Source organism: Phoenix dactylifera, chromosome 6, assembly GCF_009389715.1.
Source record: "Phoenix dactylifera cultivar Barhee BC4 chromosome 6, palm_55x_up_171113_PBpolish2nd_filt_p, whole genome shotgun sequence".
Taxonomy (NCBI): domain Eukaryota; kingdom Viridiplantae; phylum Streptophyta; class Magnoliopsida; order Arecales; family Arecaceae; genus Phoenix; species Phoenix dactylifera.
This window is the reverse complement of record NC_052397.1, coordinates 13,084,307-13,111,524: the sequence shown is the minus strand read 5'-3', so window position 1 is coordinate 13,111,524 and position 27,218 is coordinate 13,084,307. Positions and strand designations below refer to the sequence as shown.

Sequence of the window (27,218 nt, the reverse complement as noted above, 5' to 3'; positions counted from 1 at the left end):
ACTTAGGGTTGCCGGCAGGGACTTAAATAGTGGTTTAGAAGATGAGACCCCCCTCTCTGAGAGGTCCCATCCGCTCCATGCCTCCCCTCTCCGGGAATGGCCGCCGCCCCCTCTGTCTCCGGTGCGCCGGCATCGACTGCCAGCAGGGGTGGGGGTCACCCTTCCCTGTCGGTCTTATCCCTTCGTACTGGCTACAGTATGATTTTTTTTTTTTTTTTTTATAATAATCATTATACTGGCTACAGTAAAATTTGGGCCCAACCCTTAACTGGGCCTATTTTTCTATTGGGCCTAGTAGGTTGTGGGCCCGGACATTACACAAAATATCTAAGAATTCTTTGGTTCACTCTTATATGACAACCTGGACTCTCATGCTGAGAAGATGTGGATGGCAGATACTCCAGAGTTTTTTTGGATTCAATTCATGCATAAATTCTAACTCAACTACATCAATGTTTACATCTTCCTATTGAAAAAAATGAAGAAAAATAAAACTTGGTTAGATCATCATTCATGCGATCTTATCTTTTTTGTTCAGGGAGATTGAAGACATATGGATTTCTTTTATCTGTTCTTTCTGTATAGCTCAAGACACCTCAATGCTCGAAATTTGGTGATCCATTCTGATCACTATGATGCTCATCTCAGAGTTAATATTTTGGAATATCTTTATTGCTTATTAGAAGAATGATGAAAAGATCAGAAAATTCTGAATGAATCGAAGACATGGATTTGCGCCACTCTCCTCATCATTTGCAATGAGCAGAGGCTCGACTTCAGCTCTGAATGGTGGCTTTCCAATCATTAATCTAAATTGGTCTCAGAAAAATAGTGCTTCCCAAGAAAAAAGAACAAGAAATCAATCAAAGGAAGTAGAGAGGGAAGAAGAGATGGAGAGATTCCAGATCTGTTTGTTAAAATTCTTCTCTCTCTGTGTGTGTGTGTGCATGTGTGTGTGATGGAAAGGTAGGGGGTTGCGAAAGTTATTAGATTAAAATTCATCTCCCTGTTAAAAGGCATCCAGTGGTCCAAAAATCAGTGGAACCTGCTTGCATGTCAACATGCGAATGCAAATCTTTTTGAGTATTATCAAGCCTTGTCCATAGATCCTTCAAACAATTTCCTAGTGTTACCTTGGCTTTAGGAAAAAGCTATTTCATCTTCAATGGAGAACGTAAAGGGACCTGAGTTGCTCCTGATCAGAATTTTATAGCTGGCTTTGCGTTTAGAAGTCAGGCAGGTTGAGAGTGTATATTTTACATGTACCCACTTGCAAAAAATTCCATGAGAGAATTCAAATTCTACCAGAAATAACTTCAAATAGTATAAGCCTAGGATGGCAAATTGATACCTTTCATTCTTGATGTTATTGGAACTCAAGGCTTCCCAACAAAAATATACAATTTAGTTTAGGAGGCAGGAATTTTTTAGCCAGAGGTGAACATTGTTAACTTTAATGCTTGTAAAGTATACAAAAGATACTAGCAAACACCTAGATAGCCGAGTTACACCAAACTTATTTGTTACTTGGACCTTGATACCTTACCCTCAATTAGTTTACCCTTGCTATTTGTCCTCATCAGTTGCACTCATGCTCTCCAGAGCAAAGGCTACACTTGATACATGGCTTAGAAGGATGCTGTATATCTTCTTCCTCACTCTTTCACATGCTTCAGCATCTTCTTCCTCTGATAGCATGCCGTCTTTGTTTCGATCACTTGGCCAGGCCCTCTCTTTGTTTGTAATTGTGTTTAACCAGTCATCAACTCTTTTCAACTGGCAAAGTAAGCTGGCAACCTGAGACTCGCATGCAGTATAACCACTTTCACTCTCAACAACATCTAGAAACTTGTCAATATATTTTAAGAACCATCTATTGCTTTCAGACTGCAATATATTTGCCGAGTCAGCAGCCATCAACAGATTGCTCCACTTGTGCAAAGTATTGTTTCTCTTCTTGATACTTAGAAGCCTTCCATGTGTCATGGAATCCTCTACTAGTTCAGATGATTCCCTCATTTCAGTTGGAAATTGTGAAAGATCTGACTCCAAAGCTGCCTTGACCCATGAAACTGCGTATCTTCTTTTCTCCGACACCACTTTAGCTCCTGCTTTGATAGAAGCTGAACTGGCTGAGTTATGACCACATGTTCTTGATGAGCTCAGTCTGGTTAATGATTGAATGATCAATCTAGCCTGGGTAAGGTCTTGATGAAAATTCAAGAACTTATCAACTACGTACTGCGGATCACCCTCCTTGTCAGACTGTAATTCTGAATACATGCTGAAAATAGCAAAAATATAGAATATCAAAAAAATGTTAAAGCCTTAAAGGGAAGTTCAAACTATATTACATGCTTCACAGACAATATATGCACCTGTCTATCTATTTGGTTCAACTGAAGGTAGGTATGGGGTGGACTTCTTAGTATATTACATGCGTCACATATTTATTATGTACCTCACCGTCTAATTGGTTGATATGAAACGCAGTCAGAAGGTTGAGAATGAACTATATTTTAAACTATAAACATTTTCTTTTTCTTTTATTTCTTCCTTTTTTTGGGTAGAGAGACTATAAACATTTTGAGGTTGCCATGGTAGTCCATGCTCAATTAATGACTGCTGTCTTCATTGCAGCATTTGATGGTTAGAAAAGCATGAGACCAGATACAAGATAAAGCAGGGTAATCAGAGTGCAAATCACCCCAATACCAATTCCTGGATGAGAACTGTCAAGGAATTTCAAAGTTTGAACTGAAAATAATACATAATGTTACTTTTAAGGGTTTTTTTTTTTTTTTAAATGAAAAGCTAAAGGAATTGCTTTGATAATACAAAGTAAGATTAATTGAAGGCATTTCACCACTCTTTTGATCAGAAACATGGATAATCCTTGTGGGAGTGTAATTGGAAGCTCTAACTTTTTTTGATGTAAATTGGTTGTGCTCTCCCGGAACTTGGCTGAGCCCTGGTTTGTTCCTTGAACTTCCATGAATTGAAACAAGGTGAGCCATGGCTGTCTAACAAGCAGAAAGAACACTAGTCTGTTGAGCAAGGCTTGGCTGCCCTTGTCTCTGAAGGGGTCATATTTCTTAGAACCAAAAAAAAAAATGTTCTCCAATACTCAGTTTTTCCCCTTTTATTTCATGAATGGTGATGGATCCATGCTGTCTTTTTTATTGAAGAGGTGGGTCTCCCACAGTTTTGCTTCAAAAATGTTTTCTTGTTATTGCTGAATATGATAGGATACAAAATTAACAAAATGTATAGATGATTAACATAGGTGAAGTTAGTGTGGGCATATTTATAGCATAGTTGGTTCTTGGTGGTCCAAGAGAAGGATCAGGCTCAACATATATGGCAAGAGAGGTATTTTGGAGCAGGAATTGCAGTAGAATATATGAATTAACAAAAGCTTACCACAGCCTGATTCCATATGAAGGAATACGAGTCACGTAAAATCCAAGCGTGGATCTCAGCTTACAATCATCTATACTGGTTAGATTCATCCTAGATCAAGAGCTCATGCCATTTTTATATCAGTGAGGGCTAACTGGAACACTCTGTATGCGTCTCAGCCAGAGCTATTTGAGGAACCAGAAAACACTTTTACAGAAGAGGGAGCAAGGGGAGCAGTTTTCTGATTAACTTGGGTTTCTTTACCTTCAAAGGCTATTGTATTTTCATGGCTGTCAATTCAGAACCAAACTATTTCTGATGAAAATTTGATGAAAAGAAGTTTCTATGGCCCATTTTGATGCTGTCTTTGCAATGCAACAGGGAAGACCACCAACAATCTTCAAGTTAAGTGGGAATTTTCTGGTGCAATATTGAGTTCTTTGGGGGCTGCATTGGGGGTACATTCCTTCCTGAGAGTTTGCTGTCTCTACGGACTTCATGGAGGGAAGCTTTCGTCAATTCTGAGTGGCGAAAGGGTTGGGATGTGCTGGTTGTGGTGATTTGTTTGGTTGTATGGTTGGAGAGAAACAAAAGATTATTTCATGAGAACTTCTGCATACTGAATCATTAACCAAGTTTTTAGCGATGAGTCAGACAAGTGCGACGGGTGAAAAGAAATTCAGAGAAATTAATCCTAGTATTGCTAAGTGTTGTAATTCTCTGTCAGTTGAGCTGAGCTCAAGAAAATGAGCACTTCTTTGTGCTACTATCTCTTGCATTAATAAAACCAGATTGGTACCTGTCCAACCCTTCTTTCTTCCCTCAAAAAATGGATTGGTTAATATTAACTTACCTCAAGCATTGAATCAGTCGTTCTGAAGCACATGCCTCTTGCAATGCATCCACAGCAGCATGCAGTGCCAAATCTCTTTGCCTCAAGATGTCCTGCAAAGCTAATTGTTGGAACAATCATTTCTACCAAGACAGTGAGCTCTTCCTATCACAAATTATACAGCAGTCCTAATACCTTTCCATGCTTCACTAAGGTTGATGGAAGTGATGCCCATACCACGGTGCTCTCCGGCCACCTTATATCATTGAATCGACTGGAAGAAATTGTGGTGTATGAGCTTTCCATGCAAGATTTGCTCGAGACACCAGTCGGCTTCTTCTTTGCAGTACCACATAGCACTTTAAAAGCTCTTTCAGTATCTCTTTTGCTTGTCAGTAGGTTATCTGAAGTGTCATCTCTGAATATCTTTGAATGAGATGGAGTTGGTCTATCAGGAGAAACCTATTAGAGCAAGAGAATAGAAAACAAAACAATCAAATCAGCATGGATTTCCCTAATCCTAAGGCAAAACAAATTTAGACAGAGCATTCAAAAAGAAAGATGGAATTACTACTCTAAATTGCATCAATTTGTCGAAACCATGATCCCAAGAATATCTAACAGCTTTTGTGCAAATTGGAAATCAACATGTATCCCATTGCACCAATCTTGCGAGCAGCTAAAGTCAAAATATTTCATATGAATGATTGGTGACCAAACTCATACCGATAACGGATAATCGGAATGGAATATGAAAACTTGTAAGTATTCTGAGATGAAAAAGAGGGAACTTGAACACTAATAAAGGGTCCAGAAAAACAAAGATTAAATCCTAAGAATTCTTTAAAGCCATAACTGAAGGGCATCTAACTTCTTTCAAAGGAGAAAGCTAGGGCAAACTCACATTAGCACTCCGACTCCGGGATAGAGGCCTTGTGTCAGGCCTCCTCTCTTTGATCTTTCTTGGGGCCTCCCAGCCTTTTCTCATCATTTTTGGCCTCAAAACGCAAGATGAAGAAGAATACGAAGATGAGGAGGTGCAAGAGAGCGTCGATTCATCAGAATCGGAGCTATCCTCGTCCACACAAATTACACTGATCTTCTTCAGCTCGCTCAAAACATCGGAGCTCTTCCTCTCCAGCTCCCTCCTCTTCACCCTTCCATTCTCCGGCGAAGTGGGAATGGACCTGGACCGCGGGCCAATTTCACCACTCTTCCTCCCCCCCATTCTCGAAGCACTCACCGAGCGCTGCTGCTTCTTCCTATCTGGCAGAGGATGCGGTGGAAGAGGAGGGGTGGAACTTGGAGTGAAAAGGTCACCAGGATCCAAGCTTGAACAGGTAGCCGGGTCGGTGGTGAGGAGGTCGGCGGTGCCTTGCTGGAAAGGGTGGCGACCTGGGAGGATCTGGAGGCCACAGAGGACGGGGACGGGGGAGGCAGGCTTGAGGCGGCGGACTTGGATGAACTGACCAAGCTGGAGTCTGTCAGCGAGGATGAGATCGATGTGCTCTGCCGGAAGGGAGACGTACTCTGAGGTAGAAGCCATGGTCGGGCGAGAGGTCGAGACCAGCGAGGGCAGGGACAATGGCTGTGACTTGGAGGAGGGCCGAGGCGGAGGGCTTATCATGGGAGGCCTTGTCATTGGAAACCATGGACGATTCCATGTCTTGGAGGAGCTTCTCAAGGACTCCTGAGCTTAGGGACGCCATGAAGGATCAATGGGATGGAGGAATTGAGAGAGAGAGAGAGAGAGAGAGAGAGAGAGAGAGAGGAGGAGGAGGAGGAGGGGATTGACCTTTTCTTGAAAGGGTTGGAGAGGATGGCGTTAGGAAAACCAGAACCTGGAGGGGAAGAAGCGTCCGGTTTTGGTGGCGGGAAGCGCGTGGATTCAAAAGGAAGTTGGGGGAGGAAATTTATAACGGTCAGAAACGGTTGACAAAACGAGATCCGAGTTCGGGAAACGCAAGTTGGTTCAACCGAACCGACGACCATCTTATCCTCTCGTTTGTTGGATACGACAAAGTGGGTTGGATGGAGGTTTAATGGATTCAAATGGTTCACCCTCAATTACTAAGGTGCTAAAGTTTCATATATTTTGCCTTGAAAATTAAGTCTCTTGACTCCTTGAAAATTAAGTTTCAATTAATATATTTAATCATCTTTTACTTTAAAAAAAAGGACGGTTTTTGTAATTTACTTCTAATCTTAGATAAGTTTATGTAATATTAGTATATATATGAATATATATGTGAACAAAGTTTGAATTATTTATAAATAAGTAGATGGAAGTGCATAATTTGCTCTAGACAATGCATATATGAATTGGTTAGTACTTGCAATTGTTTCAAATATTTAGACAAATACAGGGCTCCTAATTAATCACCGTTGCTCGAAAGTGAAAAATATGCAAGTCTTTCAAGGTTTTCAACCCCTTGCGAGCAACGGCTCCTCATCTGCCCTTATGTTGGGTCCTCCCTCCACATGACTGGACCTGAACCAATTTAGTGCTGCTGTAAATATGGATGGTTGTGGGCTGGGTTTACCGTTCAAAATTTCCTTGGTCGAATTGCAGAGTTTTTGTTAAGCACCCTTTGAGCCATGTGGATGTCCCCCGTTATGTGTTCAGCTATCATTAATTTTTTTTTTTTTTTAACTTAGTATGCAACAATATTAATGATCTCAATCTTCATATGCTTGGCATCATTAGAGTTCATTGCAAGAGATATCAATCTTCATATGCTTGGCATCATTAGAGTTCATTGTAAGAGATATTTAGCTATTGAAGCTTTTTATATATTATAATTACATTGTTCAGAGAAAAAAAATGTACCCACGTTGCCGTTAATATTGATAGGCGTTTTTGCATAAAGGCTCTTATATACGATATCAATGATACTGAGTGTTTCTGCTCGACTATTATTAAAATTTATTATTTAATATGCAACAAAAAATTAAAGTCTTCCATTTACCATGATTAAATGGTGGAAAAGAGAAAAAAAAAATTGTACCTCATATATTGCACAGGTTATATACTAGTAGGTAAACTAAATTCAAGATGGAGGATTGTCTATCACACTAGCCATGAGTAGATGCCACACGAATCCATATAGGCTTTCTACATTTCAAATGGGAAAAAAAAAGTGAGGGTCAATGGCTAGAATATTAAGCAGAAATTTCCCCTTAACTTGTAGGTAATGACATTTCTTAAGCAAAACATTTGATTAGCATATCCCATTTACAAAGGACTGCTTGCTTCAAATCTTCATAAAAATATTTATGTGATTGCGTCCGCCAAAACAATCAACTCCATAGCTTCATGCATTGCCTTCATAACCAAGCAGTCCTACACTCAACTGGATTGATGCCTCATCACTCAAGTGAATGTTTTTCCCTTACCGTTCCGAGGACCGAAGCCTGGCTCTGATATTCGAGTGGCTTTCTTTTTTAAAAAAAGAAAATAACAGTTTTTTTCAGATTCCCTGCGTTTATGGTTTTTGAATTCATATCTTTTATTTTTATCCTTGCTTCCTTTGATTTTTGAATACACCCAAGTATACTCTTTTCACCTCCTGTTCTTTTTGTTTTCTGAAGACAACTAAATAGATCAAAAGCGGAAGAGAAAAAGGTATCCATACTATCTTGGAATCATCCACTGGATTGGTGCAATGACAGTGGCTTCCTTCTAAAGTTTTTTCTTTTCCTTCTCAGTTTTCCAAAACATCATGCATATATATATATATATATATATATATATATATATATATATATATATATATATATATATATATATATATATATATATATATATATATATATATATATATATATATATAATTGAAAACTATAAAACCATGCGTATGCAAGCAGTTTCCTGAATTTAACAACCAGTATTCCACAGACATGCTAAAGGCAGACCCGAAAACAAGATAGAAAGATAATCTATTGTCTTTGATACGCTCTAAACTCTATTCATCCGAAAACACAACCTGGGCTCCAAGGCCTAAATATGAAAACAAGAGTTGAATTACTTAGATACATTCATAAAACAGACATACATGACCTCAGAATAAGTCATAGTAAAACTAGCACCGAAGCTTTCCATCTCCTCCTAAGAATGAGCTCAGATCAATGGGGGCAGCCTATGAAACAACAGCAATCACTCAGCATAAGTTGCATAATGCAATTCAAAGAATTCGTTTCGTATTACAAATGTCATTACAAATGTCATGTCATGATGATGTACCTAAAAGAGCTCAATTTATATCAAGAATGGTAAAAACTAACAAGCATTACAGCAAATGACGATTCACTTGCAAAGCAGCACCCTAAAATACTAAATTGGAATAAAGGTTAGAAAAAAAAAATATGGTACATTTTGAAACATAGAGCCTTGGGCCCTTCATCTAATTCAAAAGCCGATATGACATAATCTCTCCAAGTTTGTTACGTGACTTCCTGGATTACATGTTAGAAGCTTTTAAAATGGGATGACAAGTTTCATGCGAAGTGATCGATCATCTGTATTCTGAGCTGTGCTTATTTTTCTGCTTATTAAACCTTGCAATCCATCTTGTACATCACATTGCAAGTGATTTTTGCATAGAAATTTCACAGATATTCAAAGTAATGATGCACCAAATTTTAGGTTTATGCTTAAGTGGCAGAACCTCTCTTTTTTTTTTTTTTTTTTTTTTTTTTTTTTTGCTGATGCGGGTGGATCATACCTGACGGGATCGGATACACCCAATAAGGTCAAAAAATAGAATACCTCGGAGTGCCAAGGGCAACTCCCCATCACCAATCCACAAGGTGCCTCCGGAGTGCCGAGCTACGTACGCAGCTACCCAATCCGCGGCACCATTCCCTTCACGATAAATATGTTTGGCCTGAAAAGCCCATCCATCCCCCGCCATAGCCCAAATGTCACGGAGCAAGGGATGATCACTACCGCCACCCCTTGGACCCCCCTGGATCCAACTGATGACGGTGGCCGAGTCACCCTCCAGGATGACGGACCTAGCCTGTAGGACATACCGTGCATGGCGAAGGCCCGCCCAGGCTGCACTCAGCTCCACACTCGGAACCGAAGTGTCAAATAACTGGCTGCCACCGGCAGCCACGACCCTGGCAGACGGGTCGCGAATAACAAAGCCCGCACCTCCCCGCATGCCACCATCCAAAACAGACCCATCAAAGTTGACCTTGAGGAAACTCGGGGGTGGGGGCTCCCAGGTGAAAAACACCGTACGGAAAACTGCCGAAGCAAAGTGGGAACCCCAGGTGTCCCGAGCTATCAAGGTCCCTCCGACAGGGATGGTGTAACCCAGCTCAGCCGCCTGAGCGCGGGCACACTCGACCACAAATCGCGGCGACATACGACGTTCGTCGAAGGTACGAGCATTCCTAGCCAACCAGATCTGGTAGGCAGTGCAGCTCGCTCGAACAGCCCCCTGGCGAAGCAGCGGGGACTCCGAGCCCTGGCGCATGGCCTGTAAGAAAGGGTCCCTACCCCGCCATACGACCTGTGGGACCCCTGCCAGACGCCAAGTGCCCCTAGCCCATGTGCACCGAAAGAGAGCATGATCCACCGTCTCGGCCACTCCACAAACCCTACACACCAATGGGATCCTCACACCTCGACCTCCAAGTACAGCCCTAGTAGGAAGGCGGTCCCAGACCACCTTCCAGAGAAACAGCGCTACCCTCGGGTGTAGCCCCAATCGCCAGATCCAGGCACAATCCGGGCCAGGCTCGTACTCCCGCCTAAGGATGCGAGAGAGATCACCCATCCTGACCCTGGATCTGGTAGAGGAACTCCACACACGTACATCTGGTCCGCCACTCCGTGGTAAGGGGAGTGAGCGGACCCACTCCGCCAAATGCTGCCCGAAGAATCGGGCCAACTGAACCTCATCCCAGCTAGCCACCCCGGGGGTCATGAGATCGTGGACCTGTAGACCCTCCCCAGCCTCGACACTAACCGTAGTCGGCCAAAGCCGCAGAGGAAGGCCATCGACCCATGGGTCCCCGGCAACATCAATGCTCCGACCATCGCCTATCAGCCATCGAGTATGACTCGACACCAATGGCAAGTACCTCGCTATCTCACGCCATAAAAAGGAGCATCTCCGCCCTCCTCGGGCCCCACCCACTGGGCCTGCCCCCCATACCGGATAGTCATAATCCGACTCCAAAACCCCTGCGGCTCCAAGATGAAACGGGAAGCCTGTCGGGCAAGGAGCAGCTCTCGTCTCTCCAGGAGAGACACCACCCCTAGACCACCCTCCCTGAGGGGAAGGCAGATCTGCTCCCATGCCACCAGGTGCACCCCACGACCCCCTCCATGTGAGCCCCATAAGAAGCCCCGAAGAAGTCGCTCAATCTTCAGTAGGACAGATCTTGGCACCACCGTATTTGCCATAAGATAGATGGGCATGGAGCCCAGAACAGAACGAATCAGCGTGACTCTGCCCATCATAGACAGTGACGCTGCCCGCCAACCCTCTAGTCTGCTCTGAACCCGCTGCACCAATCCGATGCACTCGGAAACTCGCAATCTCCTCCCCGAGATCGGAACACCCAGATAGGTCCAGGTCCCGTCCTGCTCGGGCATCTCCAGAATCCTCCGAATCTCCCGTCGAACCCCAAGTGACGTGCTGGGGCTGAAGGAGATAGAGGATTTCTGGCCATTCACTCTCTGACCAGATATAGTGCAGTAGGCGGCCAAAACCCTTCTGATCGCCTGAGCGTCCGCTACGCGAGCCCGAGTCAGGAGGAGGCAGTCATCGGCAAAAAGCAAATGTGATATCGGCTGGGCCTCTGGAGCTGGGACATAAGCCCCCAGCTCACCGGCGGCGCACGCAGCCCGCAGCGCCCGAGACAGGACATCAGAACAAATGATAAACAAATACGGAGATAAAGGGCATCCCTGCCGGAGCCCCATAGTAGACCTGAAAAATGGGGATGGAGAGCCATTGACCAAGATAGAGAACCTCGGTCCTCGAATACACCCCAGAACCCACCCAATCCATGTCGCATGGAACCCCATACTCTCCAAAGCTAGCCTAAGAAAGCTCCACCTGATTCTGTCGTAAGCACGTTCCATATCCAGCTTTACAGCCATCAGGCTTCGCCGCCTCGAGGCCCGTCGAAGATCCCACATCATCTCTTGGGCCACCATTATATTATCGGAAATACTCCTACCACTCACAAAGGCACCCTGCTCCTGACAGATGATGCCAGAGAGGAGGGGCTTCATACGATCCATCAGAATTCTTGCCACAACTTTATATAAGGTAGTGCACAAGCTGATCGGCCTAAAGTGGCTCGGCTCAGCCGCATCCTGACGCTTTGGTATAAGTGTGACAAATGTGGCCTTCCAGTCGTCAGGCATCCCTGACCGACTGAAAAAGCACAAGACCGCTTCCACCACTGCAGTCCGGATAATACCCCAGTATCTCCGGAAGAAGAACGGTGGGAAGCCATCTAGACCAGGGGCCCTATCCTCCCCCAGAGCCCAGATGGCCTCACGCACCTCCCCCTCCATCACTGGTCGAACCAACCTAGCATTCTCAGTCATATCGATTTGGGAATCAGCCCTCGGGAGCTGGCCGGTATCATCAGACCCACTCTCCTCCGTCCAACGAGAGCGAAAGAAATCAAGCAGGATAACCTCTCTTTCGAATCCATCAAAACAGCAGCTTTGTGAAATCCATATAAACTTCAAAAGGCAAGTAAGAGATAACCTCACTTCCACATATCCTTTTCAACAAATTCTTACCAAAAATAGCAATGCAAAGAAATCTCAATCTAAGTTTTCATATACAACTCATTTAGCAACTATAAAGCCATCAAATTGTAAATCCCCTGTTTATAACAAATAACATGAATGAACAATGGTAGGCTGCCATGTATTTCTAATGATGCCACCTAGTCACCTATCCACCTTCCCATCTCCATGTCCATATTCCTGTCCACCACATGAATGGAAGCATGAATGGACAATGTAATTTCAGAGAGTTCCATCTGTGTCATTTCTGTGTATCATGGTGGGGGTACCACCAACATTTCAAATTCGAGAATAACTCAAATCAAATACTTTGGAAAACATTGGGAGGGATGCAAACTCTTGGCTATAGCTCATTTCACTGAGGTTCCTATCTATAACACATCTAAAAACTGTCTTCCACCCAATCAATGTTTTGCTTATGTCGGTCGGGTTAGTTTAATGCGCTACAAAATGCTTTGAACTATTTTAATTTTGTCCAACATCCACCTGATTTGAACTATCCGTTGGAGTCCAATTGGATAGAGGCCAATTTCATTCAGACCTATTATTATCTTTTTGCTGTATAAGGAATCAAGTCTATGATAGTTCCAAATCATGTCAAGTTTTGGTCAGATCTCTGCCTACTTGACCTATAGTTGTACCCATAGATGCGGACAAAACCATTTCCCTGTTTGAACCTGAGACTTGATTTTGGTAATATATAGATAGATAATATAAACTTGAGCAACATCAGAGTGGCGCAGCGGAAGCGTGGTGGGCCCATAACCCACAGGTCCCAGGATCGAAACCTGGCTCTGATATTGAGAGAGCTTCCCATCACTTTTTTTCCCCTTTTTTTCTTTTCTATTACCTTCACATTTACCTGTTTGACAACCCATAGTCATATAGTAAGTATTTAAAAGCAGGTCCCACTGTATTAAATCCAAAAGAGGCATTAAAAAGTCCCATTTCTTTTATTCAAAGGCAAACCTCTTCTTTTTTTTTTTCTTCTCTGTTTTACCATTTCACACCACATGTTTGACAACCATCTTCTTATCAGCGCTTAGAAGCGGCATCAGAGCAGCGCACAATATTAGAAATAAATAACATCAGCTTGAACAACATCAGAGTCGCGCAGCAGAAGCATGGTGGGCCCATAATTTCCGACACTGCTTTGTCCCTTTTTTCTAAAGTACTCTACTTTTTAAAATCTTCACAACACTTGTTGTTTGACAACCCATATTCTTCTAATTACCTATAAGAAGGTCCCCACCATATTAACCTGAGAGAGATGCTATATTCTGAAGCACTGGTTCACCTTAGTGATGTTATCAGGCCTCCAGGCATTTAAAAGGTCCTTTTCTTTTTTCGAAAAAAACAAACCTTTTCTTCTTCTTCTTTTTTTTTTACCCTTCACACCACCTGTTTGACAGCCCATGTTCTTACAAGTACTTAAAACCAGGATTGAACCTGAAAGAGATGCTATATTGTGAATCACTAGTTCTCCTTAATAATTTTATCACGCTTTTGGTCATTTAAAAGGATGTCAGATTCTAAATTTCTTACCAAATGCAGTCAAAACTTAAAAGATATTCTTCGAAAATGAAAAGCTTGCCTGGATTCTTCAGCAATGATAGAGCACCCAAGCACTGATCCCTCCTCAACTGAGTTCGAAATGACACTGGAGAAAGCCTGCAACCCATCGCGGATAATATTCCAAGGGTCAACAAAAAGTGCAGTCTGTATTTAAACAGGTTCAATCTAAATAACTACTATCGCATTAAACAATGAGGATTGTACATAAAGGAAATTTCATAAAACTGCTGTATATGCTATAATTTAAATGCCTCCTCAACCTTGTTTTAAATGTGAAAGCAAAATATTGAAAAAAGAAAAAACTATGCAAGCCAAACTATGACAAATAATTTGTCACACAACCTAAACCAAGTCTTTGTCATGATCATTAAGTGATAAACCATCTTGTTATGTTATTTCCTCAATGACAATATATTAAACGCTCTTGCAGTGGGATGAAGGCTATGATGTAGATTGTAGAGTTCAGGATCCACTCTCATTTATAATTCATGATATTTCTGAATCATTACAATTTGCAATACAATCTTCACACTGCTGTAAACATGCAAATTCATTTTGATCATCACATGCAACCTCCATAATGTCAGGCATTGTGAGTCTAAAATCCCTAAGCCCCATGTGATCCGACAACAAAAGAGGCTGCTAGTGGAAATGTCATATTTTTTTCCCTCTTTTAACAACAAAGGTCTCATCATCTTGACCCAGTATTGTTTCACTATGTAACTTTTACATAGCAATAATTTAAAAGTTAGATCATCACAGATTCAAAAATTTTACACATAACATCATTCAGTCATAAGTTTGGCCACCAAACCACAAACAAAATGAATACAAGTCAACTCTCTATGATCCTGTGATGTTTCTGTATTCAAATAAATAAACATTTGGGCGGTATCAGCACAGCACCAGAACTTTTGTACAGGGTGGGGGGCAGGGGGTGGGCACTAGGCACCAAAAAAGAAAAAAATTACACATCAAAATTTGCATCAAACTATCAACAATAGAATGCTAATAAATATTGACGTCATGCCTGCTGTCCTTTTGTACAAGGAAAATCATATAAAATAGTTCCCTAGTTCTTTCAGCTATGAATATGTAGGATTATATTGCTAACTCAAATTCCTAAATCGGTGCTTTATATCTATAATTTATACTTCAAGAACTGAAACTAGGAAAGGTTATAGATGCTAGTTAAACCAAAAATGAATATGTGTTGCATTGTATTTTGCATTTTTCTGAGAACAAATGTCATAGATATGTGAAACCCATAATCTAAAGAGCAACTAAAATTACAAAACCAACTAAAGAAAATAGATACATGCAGTCAATAAAATCTGGGAAAAAGAAAAAGTATTAAATGTAGTTAGATGTGTAACCAAAAGATAAGTACAATATGTGATTAGTCATCATAGAATGCATGCCTTACTTCTAAATGAAAATTTTTCGATCTTGCATATTCCAAAGTTACCCTGATGTCAGTCACTGTGCTTCATAACTCAACTCGGATAATATTTGGGAATGGACAACTCGTGATATTCAATGGGAGCCAAAGGGAGAGATGTGAGAGGAAGACAGGGATGGAGATAGATGTATTCTTCCTCCTTCCTTTTGTTTAGGAGAACGGAAGACGAAGAGACAGAAGGTGAGTAGTCTATTGGAAATAATGAAATTATGAAATGGGAGTTAATTCCCATTATTTATTTGGTAGGAGAGAGCGGGCGGGAGAGAGGAACTAGAGAAACTAGAGAGAGATTGCAGGAGAAGTTTCAATAGAAATAATGGATTCTCTTATTATCCTTCCTATATTTGCATAAAATTACACAGTCATTTTTTTTATTCAAGACTCAGATTTTCAGCAGTAGTATTATCTGGGAAGATCCAGAGGAGAAGCAGTATTATCTGGTTGACATAGTGAAGAAGATATGATGATCAACCTGACCATGGAGATGAATCAGTTAACAAATTAATTTCCTGCTAATGATGTTCCCAACTCTTATTATGCTATAAAGCACTATTTTGATTTTATTTGGAGTAAGTGTCAGGAAAATGCAACCATCCATATCATTCATATGTGGCAGTAACAAAATATACATATAAAATGATGTAAAGGTGGTTCCATCAAGAGTGATACACTTTAATATAACATCTATATAATCATGTCAATACACGTTTAGCTACAATGTTATGTTATGATTGTTCCTCATCTTCAATTTTGCAACCAAATCTCATAATTGTTATGCTGGTTGCCTCAATGGTCAGCTATGAACCTTATTTTTTAAACAAATAATAAGTAGGCTTAAGATTTATGCCAAAATTTCTTAGCTTAGTATATGCAATTCAACCAGAAGAATCATTAATCCATTCTACATCTCATTTATGTGATCTCTTTTCCTGCACCAGTCAAAAGATCAAAAATCCAAGGACATTCATTGAAAAATAAATCCCAGTTCAAATCACTCATGCTGGCAAACCTAGAAGGGAACAGCAATGTGATACTACTAGTTTTGCACTAAAACCACTACAAACAACACTAACATTACTTTATCAGAGTTATAGATCCAAAGGCAGCCAAAAAAAAAAAAAAGAGTGTTGTGGAGAAAGATCATAAGCAAAGACTGTGAAAACACAAATGATTTACATACTTGGGTCTGAGTTGATAAGTACAGCGGTTCCATCAAAGTTGCAGCTACCTCCACTCTGCTTCATCTTCTGCCAGTAGCTATTGAAAGCATAGGAAGCATGGGCCACAGCATTATCAGGGTAATAACAGCTCCCATTTGGCCTAATCTCCCCGCAGTCAGCACCACCATCCCCACAAGCATAATCCATTGCCTCCTGCAGCTTCTCTGCCGGAACGGTCGGCTTAGCTACACACCACAAGCCCCCCTTCTGCTCCTCCACTGGGCCCGGCGCAGAGGCCGTCGGCGCCACCAAGCACGGCGGCGGAGGGACCGGGAACGCATCAGGTGGGTTGGCGGTGACCATCGGTGGCGAGGCATCAGGCGGAAAAGAAAACGAGGCATCAGGGGGCGGCGGCGCAAGTGGGACAGATGGGAACCTTGGGGCTTTAGCTAAATGAGAAGGGACTTGAAGGCCCAATGTTTTCGCCCCCTCTACGGACAGAAGAGAACTCAAAGAAGAGAGCTTTCTCACCACTCTGATGTCTCTAACCCTGGAACGACCCAACCTTTCCAAAGCCTCTCTGTAAGCGGAGAACACCAAGTTGGTTCTTTTGGAAGAATGGTCTATGGTGTAACCTGAGCTAGTCTCTTGGAGGAAGCTCGCCAAAGGTTGGAGTGTGTTCTGAGCTATATCACCTCGAAATCTAGAGTAAGAGGAGGGGTACTGCAAGCAATCAGAGGAGAAGGCAGCGGAGACTTTGATCTCTTTCACCATACCCCATCTCACAAGAGAGTAGTAAAGGTTCTTCACAGAGGGCAGGACCAAGCCCCAGAGGTGCTCCTGCCCTCTGTTGCAAAGGACTCCTTTTCCTACCACAATAGTGGTGATATTGGTGGATGGGAAGTGAGCTAAGACATGGGTTTTTAGCCACCCTTCTGCCGCTAAGACACTGGATGATACCACAGGGAGGTGTACTTCACTCACTGCGACTCCAATGGATGGCTTGCTTGTGGTGTGGGGGAGTGACTGAAGGCTTAGTTGGCTTGGTTCATGGAGGTGTACCAACTCAATGGCTTCTTGACCTGCAACTGAAAGCAGAATAACAACTCAATAGCCTCCAAAGAGAATGACAGAAAGAGAACAGAGAACAGAAGGGAAAAAAACACAGATGGTGTCCATTTTTTTACCAGTAAGACCCAGGAGAGGAAGAAGGGAGAGGAGAAGGAAGAAGCCCACCATCTTCTTCTTTTATTCTTGTTGCGAGGATCGGAAGGGAGAGGTGGCGAGGGATAAACCCCGCTTAAACCCTTGGAATGGAGGAGGGGGTGGTTGGGGGACTATAAGGAAAAGAGGAGGTGGTTTTTGTCACAGGCGGAATAAGTGGGGTTTGAGATGGAAGCCATGGCTGAGGGTAAGTTGGTGAGCTTTATGCCTGTCCTCAGTGCTCATAAGGCATTGGTAAGTGTGCCTCTGAGGCCAAGGACGGACGCATGGGAAGTGTGCCCCCTCACGGCCAAAAACAAGGACGACATGGAGTTCTTTGCTTACTGTTGCATGGACGATGTTGAAATTATGAGTGGCTTTAAGGTACATGCTATAGCTAGGTGTATCATATATATATATATATATATATATATATATATATATATATATATATATATATATATAAATGCATCCTTTCATGTTCCTTCTAAATTCCAATTTTTCATATAGTCATTTATCAAAACTTGTAGCTAATTGGATAAACGCATAACAAAAAAAATGCTAAAGTATCACTATTGTATTCCTCACAACTGATAAGTCAGCCAACTAAGTTCTAAAATGATGTTTCAGAATGGAAATGGCCAAATCCCAGCCAATGCTCCTCTATTTCTTATTTATAATGTCAATTCTCTATTGCAACATAAAGATCAGAGGAAAATATGGGGGAATGGGTAGCAAAACGTTAATAGAAGCTCAAGTGAATCCTACAATGTTCTTTTTGAATAAAATCTTACCATCTAATTTGTAATAGACTATATTTTGATTAGTTTAAGCTAAAGTAATCGATCATAAACCACAATTTGGAAAAGAAACAAACTGCAATAGAACTACGAATTTTTGTGTATAAATGAGTTTAGCCTCCATTAGCTAATAGCAACGGGCACTTTCATGAATATTCTCCTTATAACAAGCACCTCATTCAACACGCAAACTAACATCCACAAGAGCAATCAAATGATTTAGTTTGTGGGATGTGACATGCATTGCATTTTTCATCAAAACAACGGAGCTAGACATTTGCAGGTAATAAGATTAAGATATTTCCGAACCAGATTTTATAAGGCCACTGAAAATATAGCTGAAGACGCACGATCGTGCATATTTTGCACCACAAAAAAATATAATTGAGCTATAAGAGAGCAGAACTGGATCGAACATATTTATTTTTCATCCGAATCCATTGAGATATAAGTATAAATTTGAGAACCTAACTAATATCTATACCTGCACTGTTATCGATAAAAATAGGAGATGGATACAGGTATATAAAGTCATGTTTATAATTCTATTTAAGTTTATATAATATTTATTTTAAAAAAATAAATTATCATATTAATAGATTGCTAGATTAATTTATTTCTAAATAATTTATTTTTTTAATAATATTTTTGATTTTATAATTACAAAATTTAACTACCTTGTGGAGAGGAATTTTTGTGCCTGATTAATATTTATATCTGTCCCCGCTAACCAGCTGCCATCCAACGGTCAAACGATCTCTTATTGCGCGATAATGAACCGTTGACGGATGCGGCTGCTCACTTCCCGGTTTGAGCTGTTTTGCGGTCTTCGTGCCTGGCCGCCCGGGGCCCAAATAAGGAAAGGAATCTGATGGTGTGCAGGATTTCAGCAATAATGTCACTGTGGCCTCCAAGCTCCATCATTCATGCAGTTGATTGTCGAACCATGGCCTATTCTCTCTGCCAAAAGAAAATGATGGCCTGTTCTAACCAAACCTAAGTTGGCCACAAATTTTTCAAGTTTTAAAATAAGTGTTAGAACCATTTATGATCACAGTTTATATTACATATATAACATTATAAGAATTTATATTGTAAATGATCAATAGTTTTACTTGTACATTTCTCTAAATAATTTTTTAAAAAAGAGTTGACATTTTTTGTATTAAATTTCTCTTATTATTTTATCTGAAAAATAATATTTTTTATATAATAAAAAATGAATGGAAATATAACACCATTATTTCTCATTATTTTCATTATTATCCATTATTTTTTGTTATAATATTGTTGCAATAGTGATTATTTTACTATAAAAAAATTGATTTTTTGCTTTTAAGGTAAATAATGTTCATTATAATAATTATAATAGGGGATAACGGTTTTGATGGAGGCCCATTGTGATGCAATAATATTGTTATTTCGCATCTTGAATTCAGCTCTTGTCTCATCTGTGTTAAATCAAAATTTAGATGTAAACTCATCCAATTTTCATTTTAATGAAGATGGAAGACTTGAAATTTTGTTTTTTCAATATATTTTTTAGCTTGAGCTGGTAAAATTTAAGCTAAACACAAGCCATGAGAAATACATAAAAATCACCTTGTATTATAGTCAAATCATTCTCTTTTTTTTTCTTCAGAAATATTATAGTCAAATCATTCAAGAATACCAATCAAAGTTGCACATGTTTTGTTCACTTGCAATGTACATCAAAGAGAAGTGTGGATGATATTGATGATTATCTATATTAGTTATATTTTCAATTTCTTCACGAATACTTCATTTTGCATTGCTATATTCCTTCAATAAATCTATTTATCAATACAATCATCCAATGTAAAGATGAGAATATAGGTTGATCGTTTCTAGCCTAATTTTGGATTAATTAACATTTAGAATTTAGATATAAGAAAATCAAGATATGACTTGAAGATACAAGTTGATCAACTTCAAATATTAACAAATTGCTCCCTACAACTTTTTTTTTTAAGTTCTATTAGATTGTCACCACTATAATATATTTCTTGGCGGCCGTATTGTTACTAGAAGAAATCCAAATAAAAATTATTGAAATAGTTTTGTACAAATTTGAGTAATTGATACTTAAAATTGAGCAAACTTTTATCACAAAATAGCCCTCTAGGCACCCCACCACATTTGCATAGTTTTATAATAGAGACAGGAAAAGTTTTGAAGATTAATTGCATAAGTTCATAAAAAAGGTATATTAAGATCTTCAAAAACTACCTTGCTTTTTTGAGACAAATCGTGTCGTAAACAATATTTTCAAATTGTTTGTACGCAAATGTATAATTTTTTGAAGATAATTGGACTAAGAAAATGAACATATAGTCCCTTTAGAAGTAAGAAAAAAGTCTTATTCTTATAACGTGCCAAAGAATATAAATACAACCATGTACACAAAAGAGATAGCATATCGAATTTTAAAATGTTAAGATGGCCTCTTTCTCTCTCTTTTTCTCTCTTCATGCACAAGCATGCAATTTTTTTTCATAAACTGTATTGTAAAATGAAAAAAATCAAATGCCATTCTAGGTATAATGCTCACCATTAATTTACTTTTCAAACTTACGATGGCTAAAAAAATTTATAATATCATTTTTTTAGCAGGAGAAAGAAAATTTAAGAATTCTCATGAAAGTAGCTCTAAAAGCATTAGGATATAGCAGATCTTTCAACTCTCTATGATAGTCATTAAATCACATGAATAAAGGGTGAGGATTGGAATCAGTTTAATAGCTAGGACTGAGAGGGGTTGGGGTTATATCTTTGTACAAAAGAAAAATTCACCTTCCTTCATGGTAATCTATAGTTGGATCATCCATTGGTCACTTGATATTTATGCAGGCAGATGAATGATGGAACTTAGAGTGCTTTGAGATGGGTGTGGTGAATGATTCGATGGTAGATTCATGCAAAGAAGGTGAATCCTTCATTCACACAAAAGATTCAAGCACAATACTGGTTGGAGATGGATGGGAGAGAGTCCTTTCCTTTTCCCTTCCATCCAATAGAACTATACCACCTCATCCTCCTCCTTAGATCCTACAACTCTCAATCCAAGCCATTAAACCAACTTCTCTCCTTTATATAATTATAGCCATCCAATCGTACACAAACACAACAACTACAACCTCCTACCATCTCATTTCTTAACTGATTACACCTCATCAATCCCTCCTAAAGCCTAAGACCTAATAGGAAGAAACTTTTTCATACTCTATTATAGTTATTAGATTTAGGGCAATTACTCTGCATTCAATCCCAACTTCAGGATCCCATACCCTTTTCTTGTAAAGCCTGCTATATCACTCTCCATTTTTTATGGAGGGCCTCTTATATGATATTTGAACTTTTATGTTGGACCCTATTCCATGAAAGTTAAGTGATTGCCACCTGACCATTGACCATTGAGACACCTCCTTAATGTTAATCATCAAAGTTCGTTATATTTTCTTCCTCCTCTAGGTTAGAACATGCTTAGCTTAAGGGTTTTCATGGTGGTTAACTGCAAAAGAAAAAAATAGGATAATATCTTAATCAATGCATGCATTAATGAGCCGCACTATCATTGATCAATATACCTAAAGGGATGATTGGGAAGGAACGGAGTATGAGATACTCCCTAAATATGCAATATTACCTAGATACAAAAAAAAAAATCTTTTAAATTATATTATATTATTAGTTTTATATTTTCTAGATACTATTTTGGACTTCTATTTTTTAGCCCTTCTCTATCTCTGTTTTCTCATTTAAAAAAAGAGCCATTAAAAAATTATATCATATACTATGTTTTTCAATATATACCTCATGTTCTAATAGGTTGTGAGTTTGACTCGAATGTAACCTAACACCATTGCCTAGTTGGGGTTCAACTAACCCATACTTGACCTGAGCCCAACAAATCGGATTGGGTAGTTTGGGTTTAGGTTGGGTTGGATAAAGTGATCTAACTAAAAATGCCGCCCATAATCTAAAAATTAATCCAGCATCTAATCAACATGGCTTCACTATATCCAAGGCCCGGCCTATTAATGTGTGAGGACTCATTTAGTTTACTGGAAGAATTTTACATCATTGGAGCATTTTTTTTAGGAAGTTGATGTCTGAATATATAATATATGAGAAAGTGATATTTTTATATTTGGTTGATCATGAAAAAATGATAAAGAAAACATACTTTTTAAAATGACTTATGTTTAGTTGAACATATACTTTTTTTTTTTTTTTTTTTTAAGTTGGATAAAATATCTGTTATATCTTTAATAAAAAAGACTATATGAAAAAACAAAACATCACTGACATAATGTTTTAAATAGTGCATTTTACTTTTTGTTTGATGTACTTGAAAGAATTTCTTTTATTCAGGTCAGGTTGGCTTTAATAGATTTTGTTGGTTCTACAAAACATTATATAAACGTGAAAGAACTTGTTTTGATTCAACATAATTTTGGATCTGATGGGGGTTGCGTGACTCTGCATGAATTTCGTGGAATGGTGCTCTCGCTGCGTCCCGAAGCTTGACTATTGTACCTCTAAGGGTTTGCACAGAAGTACTTCAGGTCATGATGTTATGTGATTCTATATGTTTTTAGAAATTAACATAATGATTTTAGAAATCCATATTAGGTTGTGAGGTGAAAATCCAAACGTCCCTTTCCTCAAAAATATACAAAAATGCCTGATATCAGGGAACTGAAAAATTCCACCTAATGATTTCTCCATCTCTTTCTCGATCTTCTTATTCAGATCTTTCTTACTTTAACAACCAAACAACTTATATTGAAAAAAAAAATCAGCTTTCAAAATCTAAATTTTTTGAATCGAGTAAATTAAACAGAATCGTCCATAAGAAATTAAGAACCTCCAAGCATAGCGTTACTGTATTATTTCACTTTGTTTATGCTGCTTATCACCATTGCCCCTAATGGTGCGAAGCACCTTATGTGTTTCGATGATTTTATTTTATCGGCAACTGCTGAAGCGGTGAGTAACGTAATCTCCTGAATGGATTTAGTCATGCAATAGTATCCGTAGGAGAAGAAATTGGTGGTGCAGATGTTACTTTTTTGTGTTTTTTTGTTATGTTACTTTTTTGTGTTTTTTTTTTTTTTTTTTTTGAAGAGGGAGGCAAAGCCTGCTATAAAAAGGTGCAACACGAGTACTTTTTAGAAGGTCATCCATCTTAGTACTACTCTTGCCCAAGCATATTTAATTGCAGAGTTCTATAAAAAGGTACAATACGAGAACTTCTCAAGAGGTCATTTTTCCTAATACTATTCTCGCTTATTCTAAATTTTTCGTGCCAAAATTTAGAATAAAAAACAGACATTTCTCTCTTTACCAACTGATGATTTTCAAGCCTTTCCGCTGGAAGACTATACATGTAATATTTGTTGCTACAATGTTATGTGTACTCGGCTTTTTTTTTTCTTTCTTTTTTTTTTGGTAAAAACGGTAAGGTTGCAAATGGGTCGGGTCGATTCGTGACCCGATCCGACGCGACCCGTGTAGATCCGACCCGATCCGACGCGACCCGCGTAGATCCGATCCGATCCGAATTTTAGGACCCGTGGGTTTGGGTCGGATTCAAAAATTAGATCCGAATTATTTTCTGGATCGAATTTAGGTTTATCGAATGGATCTGATCCGATCCGAATGGATCCGGAGAGAGAGAGAGAGAGAGAGAGAGAGAGAGAGAGAGAGAGAGAGAGGAAAAAATCTAAAAGGAGTTGGGTTGAAGCCTGAAAGGATAGCAACAGGCATAGGTTCACAGAATCCAAAGGAACCTCGGCTCGTCAGGATTCTCAGTTTCTCACTCGATCTATTACACTGTTGATACTTTTGGTGTCTGGGTAGCTGGTTTTTTTTTTCCTTCTATTTTTTAGTTTTTGTTTCTTTTAACTTTTGAAGGGAGAAAGTGAGGGAACGCTGAATTGAATATGGGTCGTGTGCCTAGTTTTCTGCAACGGAATTGGATTTTGGAAGAAGGTCTGGGATTTTTTTTGCCCTCGTGGGAGGGTAGCTGGGAGACACCAAGTTCCGTCCAATCAGTCATACAGATAAAAAATAGTGTGATATGAAATTTGGCTTGCAGACCGACTTAATTAGTACGTCATGGGTCATCTGTTCTGACTGGAGGTCGATTACAAATCTTTCAAGTCATGAGTCACCCAGCACCTCATAATTATGATATGATCAAATTAGATTTATTCAAATTTTTTTTCAAAAGTGGAAAAAAAAATGGATCCGGATCCGATCCGTCTCGGATCCGGATCCGACCTGCATCTGATCCGACCCGACCCGATCTTCAACCAGATCGGATCTGGGTCCAAAATTAGGATCCGAACAAAAAATCGGGTCGGATCGGAATCACTCAGGATCCGATCCGATCCGACGCATTTGCATCCCTAAAAAGCGGCATTTTATATTGCTCTTAAATGAGTACAACTTGCCAAATCCGAAGAAAGTAACAAATATAAGAAAGGCGGTATATCCGCAATGCTAGTCCGATGACCTTTCTGGAGTGCAGAGAAACATAGGTGGCAACTTAGTCTGTAACTCTATTCGCCTTCCGGTAAAATGTGCTATCTGGAATGAGTCTATCTCTCTGACCAGTCTGCGGGTCTCATGAATCATCGGGTGATCTTCCCAATAGCGATCCACCCTCTGAATCCAATCGATCACCGTCGAGGAGTCCCCCTCGAGGTATGCCCTATCAGCCCCAAATATCCTCCTCGTATAAGAGATACCCTCTCATGCTGCCCGAAGCTCCACCTCAATGGCGGTCAAGCCCGGAGTGTTGCGGCCTCTTGCCATAATTACCCTACCATGGTGGTCTCTAATCACAAAGCCCATTCCTCCATATACTCCATCCGCTGATATGCTGCCATCGATATTGGCTTTGAGGGGTGACTACAATGTTATGTGTACTCGGTCTTCGTTACCCAAAAAGAAGCAGCAGGTTTGAACGGTTTACAGAGATGCTGATACCGAGCATGATTAATAATTTTGTAATTAATATTGGAAGCTGGGTGTTGCTGACTCTATCATGCCTCAAGCGCATGGCGCATCAACTACTCCAGTGTCCATCTGATGTTCATGTAGCCCTTCATCTCATTTACCTCAATACTTGAGCTGAAGTGGGTGCTGCGCCTCGCATTACTGTACTTGCCACTGTGTAATGCAGCCTGCCTTAGCTTGGATCAAGCCTTTCGAAAGGGCCTGGATATGTAGATAGGTGCTTCAGTTCTTCATGGGATCCCAAGAATTGAGGCAGAACTGCAACATGAAAGCAAGAAGAATATGCTCCCATTTTGTTAAAAGATGGCTTCTCATTTATAAAGGTAATGGTGTCTAATAAAGGCAGATCTTTTCATGCGAAGTGATGGCTGGATTTTTGGATACAATCTGGGATGTATATTAAGTGATGCATGGATTAAGGTGGAATAAGTTTTGGCTTCGAGAGTTCAAGTTGTAGAGTATAGAGAAATAAGATGGTTAAAATTATTTGCGAAAATATTAACTGTGGCCTGAGCTTGCTTTTTGGGTACTTTATACAGGATCAAGGAACCCAAATAATAACTTCCGGCTAGCCATGTTGGATGAGATCCTGGGCTGTTTCAAATGGTATCGGAGCGGATCTGGTTCATATCCTATGTGGACTAGGGAACACTGCAGCACGGATCCATTGGGGCTGACCACGGGCCAATCGTAGTGTTTGTGATTAGATTTGAACCCTTAGCCTGACAAGGACGTCAGAGCTTGAATGGAGGGAGTATGTGAGGACCCGTGCGGGCGTGTGTTTAGTCCCACATCGGTTATTCGCTGGATAGATCTTGGGTACTTATACAGGATCAAGGAACCCAAATAATAACTTCCGGTTAGCCATTTTGGATGAGATCCTGCATTGTTACAAATGATATCGGAGCGGACCCGGCTCATAACCTATGTGGATTAGGGAACACTGTAGCATAGATCTATTGGGGCTGACTACGGGCCAATCGTGGTGTTTGTGATTAGATTTGAATAGATTTGAACCCTTAGCCTGACGAGGACGTCAGGGCTTGAATGGAGGGAGTATGTGAGGACCTGTGCGGGCGTGTGTTTAGACCCACATCGGTTATTCGTTAGGTAAATCTTGGGTATTTATACAGGATCAAGGAATCCAAATGATAACTTTCGGCTAGCCATTTTGGGTGAGATCCTGGGTTGTTACACTTTTGGCTCATTTTGAGCGCAAATTTGTAAGTTTAAAGTGGTTGTCCGTGCAACATATTGCTTGAAACCCTCTATGCTCGCTAATGAGCTAGGAGCATAGCTCTATCTAAATGTCATTGTAGAGAGAGCTTCAACTGAGCACTAACTAAAGGAGCACCATGGGATGCCTCGTTTAAGTCCTGATGTCATCGTCAGGCTAAGAGTTCAAATTTATATAAATCTAATCATAAATACTAAGATCGGTCTATGGTCAGCTTCAATAGATTCGTGCTGCAGTGTTTTCTAGTTCATATAGATTATGAGCCGAGTCTGCTCTGATATCATTTATAACAATCCATAATCTCACCGAAAAAAATTAGTTGAAAGATATTATTTGAATTTTTTGGTTCTATATAAGTACCTAAGACCTATATAGTTTCATGATATAACGAGTAATAATGTTTTCCATTCTATTGGCTAATAATGGCCATCATACAATGGACACTATGATGTGGCTTAGATACAGCGCAGAAGGCACCCAAACTGTAACTCGGAGTTGAGGACGCTACAGATGCCAGGCACCAGCCGTGCTTGGCTAAACAACGGTGACCCACTGTACAAAACGGTGACCCACAAAGCAAATGGCCATTATAACAAAATTATTTTATTCTAAAGAACCCTACTAGACCTACAATATGGTAAGGCAAATGAAATAGATATAGATATGACCCCCGTCCGGTTCTAATCGAAAAATCGGACCAAAACTGAA

At 40.0% G+C, this 27,218-nt stretch overlaps 2 protein-coding genes and 1 non-coding gene across 4 annotated transcripts; 1 reads left to right on the top strand and 2 right to left on the bottom strand.

Annotated features, from left to right (window-relative positions):
* Nucleotides 1–1,339: 1,339 nt before the first annotated feature.
* On the bottom strand, nucleotides 1,340–5,780 carry LOC120111198. Its single transcript, XM_039127757.1, has 5 exons — nucleotides 5,139–5,780; nucleotides 4,961–5,032; nucleotides 4,430–4,696; nucleotides 4,256–4,347; nucleotides 1,340–2,284 (listed from the first exon to the last, which is right to left on the bottom strand). Exons 1-5 carry the CDS (start codon nucleotides 5,778–5,780, stop codon nucleotides 1,567–1,569), a joined length of 1,791 nt encoding a protein of 596 aa, XP_038983685.1. The 3' UTR covers nucleotides 1,340–1,566.
* Nucleotides 5,781–8,090: 2,310 nt separating this feature from the next.
* Nucleotides 8,091–17,699, bottom strand: LOC120111076 (glucan endo-1,3-beta-glucosidase 13-like). 2 transcript variants are annotated; one of them, XM_039127463.1, is made up of 4 exons: nucleotides 17,408–17,699; nucleotides 16,241–17,302; nucleotides 13,618–13,694; nucleotides 8,091–8,373 (listed from the first exon to the last, which is right to left on the bottom strand). In XM_039127463.1, exons 1-3 carry the CDS (start codon nucleotides 17,457–17,459, stop codon nucleotides 13,663–13,665), a joined length of 1,146 nt encoding a protein of 381 aa, XP_038983391.1. In that variant the 5' UTR covers nucleotides 17,460–17,699; the 3' UTR covers nucleotides 8,091–8,373; nucleotides 13,618–13,662. The 2 variants fall into 2 exon arrangements, with proteins under 2 accessions (XP_038983391.1, XP_038983390.1); XM_039127462.1 differs by having other exon boundaries at nucleotides 16,241–17,308; nucleotides 17,408–17,690.
* TRNAM-CAU lies at nucleotides 12,752–12,823 on the top strand. Its single transcript has one exon. It is a non-coding gene; the product is annotated as a tRNA-Met (tRNA).
* Nucleotides 17,700–27,218: the final 9,519 nt, after the last annotated feature.

Bases quoted from the DNA above. Each gene is read 5' to 3' on its own strand.
- LOC120111198 (XM_039127757.1), bottom strand. From the start codon at position 5,780: ATGGCTTCTACCTCAGAGTACGTCTCCCTTCCGGCAGAGCACATCGAT. The intron at 4,697-4,960 runs GTATGAGTTTGG...TTGCTCTAATAG, and splicing joins ATTCCGATTATCCGTTATCG to GTTTCTCCTGATAGACCAAC. The intron at 2,285-4,255 runs GTAAGTTAATAT...TGCTATTTTCAG, and splicing joins CGACTGATTCAATGCTTGAG to CATGTATTCAGAATTACAGT.
- LOC120111076 (XM_039127462.1), bottom strand. From the start codon at position 17,459: ATGGTGGGCTTCTTCCTTCTCCTCTCCCTTCTTCCTCTCCTGGGTCTT. The intron at 17,309-17,407 runs GTAAAAAAATGG...TTCTGCTTTCAG, and splicing joins TCCTCTCCTGGGTCTTACTG to TTGCAGGTCAAGAAGCCATT. The intron at 13,695-16,240 runs GTATGTAAATCA...GATGGGTTGCAG, and splicing joins ACTTATCAACTCAGACCCAA to GCTTTCTCCAGTGTCATTTC.